A 7,826-nucleotide genomic window follows, 5' to 3' on the forward strand; every position below is an offset into this window, starting at 1 on the left:
CGAGCTTTGAAATGATCAATAATGATTATGCTCCATATCAACCACAAATTCATTAACACTTCTTAGCTTTGCAGCCAACAATTTCAAATTATTGACTTTATCCACTAACTTGAAAAGATTATCTTGCAATGAAAATACCTTTAAAGGTGCTTGTAGATGAAAATGGTTATTTATAACCATCTTATACATAACATGGGGGTGAGGTACAAACTAGGTGTGAAATTTAGCTTTTGTTTCTTTGGCCTTCATATCTCTTGTAACTACTCTCCCATGATCACTATAATCTTCTTCCTTAGTTGCTCCCATTACAGATTCAAGTTATATTCAGGATCTAAATTGCTTTGTTTTAAGTTCATCAGTTGGCTGATAGGTGTATTGCAAATTAGTAATCCTTCTTGAAGCCTTCCCACGTAAGAGCTATAGTTGGATTTCTCGACGGTAGATAAAAGACATATCAGGTTCTTGCATCTCCAAAATAGTAAATCGGTGTTATTCTAACCTTAGTCACATCTGTCGTTTGATCGCCTCAGAAAAACTTATTTATTGAAATAAGCTAGCCTTCTACATCAACACCATCAAACTTCGGGAAGTCTACCTTTGTCAACCGCATCAGTGGTACATACAAAATTTCTTGTTGCGGTCCTGTTTGGGAGGAGTCTGCTTCGTCTGAACGCTCTATGTCTTCTTTACTAGAGAGACCATGAATCTGCTCTTCAATGGAAGCCACTTTGGTTTCCATTCATTTTCGCATTTCCTCCAATGTTTGAGAAATTGAAGCTACCGATGTACGCATGAAGTCGTTATCCGAATGATGTCTGATTTCGACCATCGTGAGAATCGTTGACTCTGATATCAATTAATATATGATAAAAAGATTATTTATATATTTTAATAAAGTAAACCAGCATATCTCACGATCATTTCCCGTTTAAACTTCTAAAGAGTGCGATATTATACGTCAGCTGAATGTCAAAAACCAACCTCCAAGTTTTCTAATTAATGTCTGCAAACTCCTCGGGGTATATTTGAATGTGCATCTAGGATGAGTTTAGGCATTTCCAAACATTTTCATTTTGTGAAAATTTGTTTTATTAATTTTTTTTTTTATCAATGTAATAAAAAGTTATAGCAAATTAGTTGGCATATATTAAAAGGGATGTCATACTAAATGACCAAATGGGTCGTGAGATTTGATCTTCATGCGCGTGACATCACAATTAGGCAACACATCCATCCATGAAAATGAGTTTTTCAGTTATTTTTAATAATTTTTATTTATTTATTTATAATTTGTTTTGTTTGAAAACATTTGTGAGTCTAAAGTTAAGTCTATGTCACATTTAAAAATCAAAAAATAATTTTAGATGTGTTTTTGTAATGTTTATTATGAAAAGTGGTATATATATAAGTTTGAATTTTTTTTTTATATTTATTTTTTAATAAAAAAAATAAAATTAATGTTTTTACTTTTTAAAAGAAACATTCTAGATTTGATTTGCCCCGTTTCTAAACAAAAATATTATTTCTGCCATGTAAGAAAAAAATGATATATAACAAATAACTCTCCTTTTATATATAATTGTTATATAAACACTTTAATTATTAAATTACTTATTATTGTTAAAATTTATTCATATATTGACCTGTATTTTTTTTTCCCAAAATCAGCTACTTATACATAAAAATTCAAATTGATGTGATTAATGAATTTAATAGTTGTATTAAGTAATTACAATATATAATAGATTAGTCTTTAATCAATTGGATAGAGTAATAAGTATACAACAATTCTTATTTATTTTGTAATTTGAAAATAAATAATAAAAATATATATATTATCTCTTTGTCTCCTTTTGTGACAATTAATTCTTACTTTCTACTAGCTTTTTTGTTTGTTATAAGTTTGAAGTTCATGGATGATCCTATAAAGTGAGGAAGAAAGACTTGGCTACTTCTTACTTCATTCTAAACATGAAAACCCTAACAATGATTCTCATGTCACTTTCTCTGATCCTTGTTATGTTCTTCCCATCCCCTTCAATCTCCTCCGCCGTCCGATGCAACCCACAGGACAAGAAAGTCCTCCTCGCCATCAAAACAGCCCTTGGCAACCCTTACCACCTTGCTTCCTGGGATCCCAAAACCGATTGTTGTGGCTGGTACTGCCTACAATGCCATAGCAAAACCAACCGTGTCATCGCCCTCAACATTTTCAGCGGCGAACTCTCCGGCCAGATCCCTCCTGCCGTCGGGGACCTTTCCTACCTCGAAACCCTCTTCTTCCACAAGCTACCAAATTTCGTCGGTACCATTCCCAAGACCATTACAAAGCTCACCCGCCTCAAATCGCTCGAAGTCAGCTGGACCAATATCTCCGGTCCCATCCCCGATTTCATCGGCCAGATCAAGAGTCTCAACTATCTCGATTTATCTTTCAATAAGCTAACCGGTTCGATCCCCCCTTCGCTCTCCGAGCTTCCCAATTTAACTGAGCTCCATCTCGACCGGAACAGACTCACCGGCTCAATCCCAGACTCATTTGGGAAGTTCAAAGGAAAGGTCCCCCCTTCACTCTATCTTTCCCACAATCAGCTCACAGGGTATGTCCCTAAATCTCTAGGGCTCATGAAATTCCCCAACCTTGATTTTTCTCGCAACAAGCTCCATGGTGATATTTCCTTCTTGTTCGGCCCCGGCAAGGAGCTTTGGAAGGCCGATTTCTCCAGGAATTTGTTCCAGTTCGATCTTTCCAAGGTTGTTTTCCCCAAAAGCTTGAATGTGCTAGACTTAAACCACAACAATATCTATGGGAACCTCCCGCAAGGTCTGACTTCATTGAACCAGCTGCAATTTCTTAACGTAAGCTATAATAGCCTCTGCGGTAAGATTCCAGTAGGGGGTGAGCTTCAAAGGTTTGATAGGACGGTGTATTTCTACAACAAGTGCTTGTGTGGGGCTCCATTGCCGGCATGCTAGTAACTGGGGATGATCAGGTTTATGTCATCTTAATTAATAGGGAAATAAATTAAAGATCGTATCATTTTGCTATTGGAAGCTGCATCATTACTATCTAATTGTGTTTTAGTGTATTTTAATTAGCAATTTCTAAGTAACTAAAAGTGTTTGTTTGTTTGGTTTAAGTATTATTATTATTTATAATCTCATAATTTTTAAAATAATATATTAAAAAATAAGAAAAATTTCATAATAAAATGTGGAATTTTAAAAATATCATAAATTGAGAGTCATGAGTGAAATAAGTGGTAAGAGGTTGGGTTTTTAATTTTACTTAAAATTTATCCCAAGAGTTATGAGTGATCGCTTGATGGGTTGAGTCAATTTTTTCTACAAATTTACATTGAGTACTTGATACTTACTTCGGCCCTATAACCATAAGATTACAGATATTGTGTTGCCATTGGGATTGAATATATCATATATTATATTTGTTTAACATTTTTTTTAACGGTACGTTTATTAAATAATTTTAAAATAATTAACTAAACGAAATTAAATACAAATATATCAACAAAATAACAATTTCAAATATATTTTATACTTAAATAAATTACCAATAATTTCAAGTAGATTTTAATTGAATATATGTAACAACAAATAAAAAAAAAATAAAACTAAAATAAGTTTTTCAATTTCAAAATGTTAAAGTGCTGAATAAATGTAGCAATTCATAACAAAAAAAAATGAATGAGTAAAATCTTTAAGTTTTCTTATTTATGGGGATGTTTATTTTTAAATCTGAAACAATCAAATAAAAATATTAATATAAATAAACAAATGTTACATTGAATTAGTTAATTAGATAATGTATACATTCATATTCTATATTTATTATTTGCTTATTTAATTAATAATTAGTTTAGGAAAGGTAAGACTTTAGTCTTTTTTTTAATTAATTGTGTATTCTAGGGATTAGAGTTTTTCAAAGTCAATTAGTTTACCTTTTTTTTTTAAGTAATGGTTTAGAGGTTTAATATTTCTTGACTATCATTGTAGGATAGTTTGATAATGTTATGTAGCCAAAACTATAATATTAGTGTTTTTTTGTTTCAAAATAGGTTTTTTAGATCACCATCATCGAGAGAGAAGAATAATTTTGAACTACGGTTCGATTGAAGAAGAGATTATACGGACTTGTATCTACGTTGAGAAACAAATTGTGATCTTGAGAAATGGGAGACGAAAAGGGCGAATCAAGTTTAACGAGGTTACCCACATTCGACGAGCAACACTACGACCATTGAAATGAGCTAATGGAGAATTTGTTGAAGACGAAGAGATTATGGAGGCTAATCGAACGAGGGTTTGAGGATCCAAAAGAAGGGACAATGCTCAACCATACGCAACGGGACGAACTAAGAATGAAGGATTGTAGGGTAAAACATATATTGTTCTTAGCCATTTCTAGGGAAATCAAAGAGCATATTTTGGACAGAAAGACATCCATAATTATTTGGGAATCCTTGAAGACAAAATACGGTAGTAATGAGAAGGTCAAGAAATCGAGGTTGAATACCCTATGAAATGAAGAACAATGAGTCGATTAAAGAATATTTTGCTAGGGTGATGTCCGTGGTAAACAAAATAAGAAGCAATGGGTGGGTTACTCCAGATTCCAAGGTTGTTGAAAAAATCTTGAGGACTCTTACCGAAAGGTTCACGTATATGGTAATATCGATTGAGGAGGCCCGAGACACAACTTGAGCATTGATGAACTGCAAAACTCATTGGATGTACATTAACAATAAATCAAGAAAATAAATGTGGAAGAAGATCATGCTTTGAGGGTTGAAAAAACTAAATATGGTAGAGGTAGAGGCCATATGGAGTCATGAAGAAGAGGTCAAGGCAAAGGCAAAATCTTGGATAAAGGCACTATTGAATGCTATAAATGTCACAAATTAGGATACTTTCGTTTTGAATGTCCAAGTTGTGACAAGACAAACTATGTAGAGGCAGAAGAGGAAGAGGAAGAAGAATTGTTGTTGATGACACTTACTAAATCAGAAATCTCTAAAGGGAATATGGAATGGATAATTGACTCTAGATGCTAATAACATATGAGTGACAATAAAACTTTGTTCTCTCAACTTGATCAAAACTGTAGACACAATGTTAAGTTGGGAAATGGAGTAAGTTTGACTGTAGTTAGGAAAATAAATACAAGGTTGACTATGGGAAAAGGTAAACAAACCATTTCTAATTTCTAATGTGTATTATATATCTGAGCCTATTTTGAATGGGACAGCTCCAAGATACTAAAATAACTATATTGGTTGAAAATAGGAATGCATACTATACAATCCCAAAAATGGTTTGTTTTTTGTCTCAAAAATGGCCAAAAACATCATCTTCAAGCTTACAATCAAGCCAATTTTTAGAGAAGAAGGGAATGCACATTCATTGGATACCTGCCATCAAACTGTGACGAAGAAACTACCCATTTAAGGCATTGTATATTTGGACACACCAGCTATAAAAACCTCCAAATCATGCAAACCAAGGGTATGATTGAGGGTCTGTCTATTATGAAGATTCCAGAGAAAAAGTGTTTCCACTGTTGTGTGGGAAAATAACCCAAAAACAAAATATCGAGGAAGAGTACTTGGAGAACATCTAGAAGATTGGAACTTGTTCACTTTAATATTTGTGGACCAATAGCACCAACCTCAAACAGCGGGAAAATGTATATTCTTACTTTTATTGACAATTTTTGTAGAAAAGTTTGGGTATAATTTTTAGTGGAAAATTAGAAGATCTAGATAAATTTAAAGTATTTCTAGCTCTAGTTGAAAGAGAAAGTGGTGAGGTGGTGTCAAAACTTCGTACGGATAGAGGTGGTGAGTTCACCTCAGAAGAATTTAATATTTTTTTGTGAAATGAGAGGTATCAAAAGATAATTGACAGTTTCTTACACTCCCCAACAAAATGGAGTTATGTCAAAAAGAATGGAGGTATCAAAAGATATTTGATGAGAGAAAAAATCGAACAATTATGAACTCAATTAGATGTGTTATGTCAAAAAGAATAGTGCCAAAAGGTTTTTGGCCAAAGGCTATCAATTGATGTGTACATGTGTTAGTCACTTTAGGGTATTTAGTTGTGTAGCCTATGTACACATACCAAATCAAAGAAGAGTTAAGTTGGAAGGTAAGAGTCTGAAATGTGTCTTGATTGGTTTTAGCAAAGAATCAAAGACTTATTGACTATATGATCCTAAGTAAAAAAAGGTGATAGTCAATCGAGATGTAGTTTTCGAAGAAAAAGAATGATGGAAGTGGGATGAAGATGAATATAAAGATGGAGTAGAACATGAATGGAAGGATTATGTGCCTGAATATGACTCTAAAAATGAGGAAGTAGAAAAAAAACTGGAAATAAAATTATACTTGATTTCCTATTGTTAACACTCCTCGTAGCTCTAGTCAAGAGTCAAGCTCTAATGAAGATTCAAGTGACTCAGCTGACTTAAGTCTTACTCCACCCGAAAAAATAGAAGAGAAAACAGAAGGACTCCCACATGGCTTCAAGACTATGTTAGTGGGGCTGATATTTTGGTTGATGAACATGATGTAGCCATGTATATAGAGCTGGAGCCTTTAACCTATTAAGAAACTACCAAAAGCTTAAAGTGGCGTATGGATATAAAGGAATAAATTCAATCAATAGAAAAGAATCAGACATGAGAACTTATGGAGCTACCAAAGAATGCTAAAAGCATTGGTGTTAAATAGGTTTTTAAAACCAAGCTAAATGAGCTCGGTGAGATTGATAAATACAAAGCAAGGCTAGTGGTCAAAGAATACTCTCAGAAATATGGAATTAATTATAATGAAGTTTTCGCACATGTGGTAAGATGAGACACTATGAGACTGTTGATTGCAAAGTCAGCCCAACAAGGATGGAACATGTATCACATGGATGTGAAGAGTGATTTTCTTCACGGAAAATTAATTGAAGAAGTTTTTGTTGATCAACTACCAGGCTTTACAAAAATAGGTGAAGAACAGAAAGTGTACAAGCTGATGAAATCATTGTATGGCCTTAAATAAGCACCAAGGGCAAGGTATAATCGAATAGATGGCTATTTTACTCAACGAAGCTTTAAGAGGTGTCCATTGTAGCATACCATGTTTGTTAAAAATGAATCAGAAGGAAGATTGGTGATTGTAAGTCTCTATGTTGACGATTTGATAATTATTGGGAATGATGAAGAGTTGATTAGAGTTTTTAAGAAATCTATGAAGAAAGAGTTTGAAATGACAGATTTGGGGAGAATGAAGTTCTTTCTTGGTGTTGAGATAATTCAAAGTGATGAAGATATATCTATTAATCTACAAAAGTATGCAAGAGAAATTCTAGCAAGATTTGGGATGATGGATTACAATTCTGTTAGAAATCCCATGGTTTCCGGAGTCAAGGTTAAAATGAATGAAGATGGAGTTAAAGCGGAAGCTACTAGCTATAGATGATTAGAAGCTTGAGATACATCACTATGACAAAACTAGATATCATGCCCGTAGTTGGTTTGGTGAGTTGATATATGGAATCACCTACTGAACTACATCTAAATTTGGTTAAGAAAATAATCAAATACATCAAAGAGACAACAAGTACGAGCATTCTTTATAGAAGAGAAAAATTAGAAGAGTTGATTGGATATATAGATAGTGATTATGCTGAAGATGTGGATGACAGAAGTACATCAGGCTATGTTTTTATGATGGGAAAATGTGCAGTAGCTTGGCTTTTCAAGAAGCAACCTATTGTAACTCTATCCACTACTGAAGCTGAATTTATTGCTGCAG

At 33.5% G+C, this 7,826-nt stretch overlaps 1 protein-coding gene across 1 annotated transcript; it reads left to right on the forward strand.

Moving 5' to 3' along the window:
• The first annotated feature begins 1,956 nt into the window (after nucleotides 1-1,956).
• On the forward strand, nucleotides 1,957-3,014 carry LOC124920739 (polygalacturonase inhibitor-like). The gene has a single exon (XM_047461292.1). It carries the CDS (start codon nucleotides 1,972-1,974, stop codon nucleotides 2,974-2,976), a length of 1,005 nt encoding a protein of 334 aa, XP_047317248.1. The 5' UTR covers nucleotides 1,957-1,971; the 3' UTR covers nucleotides 2,977-3,014.
• Nucleotides 3,015-7,826: the final 4,812 nt, after the last annotated feature.

Source organism: Impatiens glandulifera, chromosome 1, assembly GCF_907164915.1.
Source record: "Impatiens glandulifera chromosome 1, dImpGla2.1, whole genome shotgun sequence".
Classification (NCBI taxonomy): Eukaryota; Viridiplantae; Streptophyta; class Magnoliopsida; order Ericales; family Balsaminaceae; genus Impatiens; species Impatiens glandulifera.

Bases quoted from the DNA above. Each gene is read 5' to 3' on its own strand.
- LOC124920739 (XM_047461292.1), top strand. From the start codon at position 1,972: ATGAAAACCCTAACAATGATTCTCATGTCACTTTCTCTGATCCTTGTT.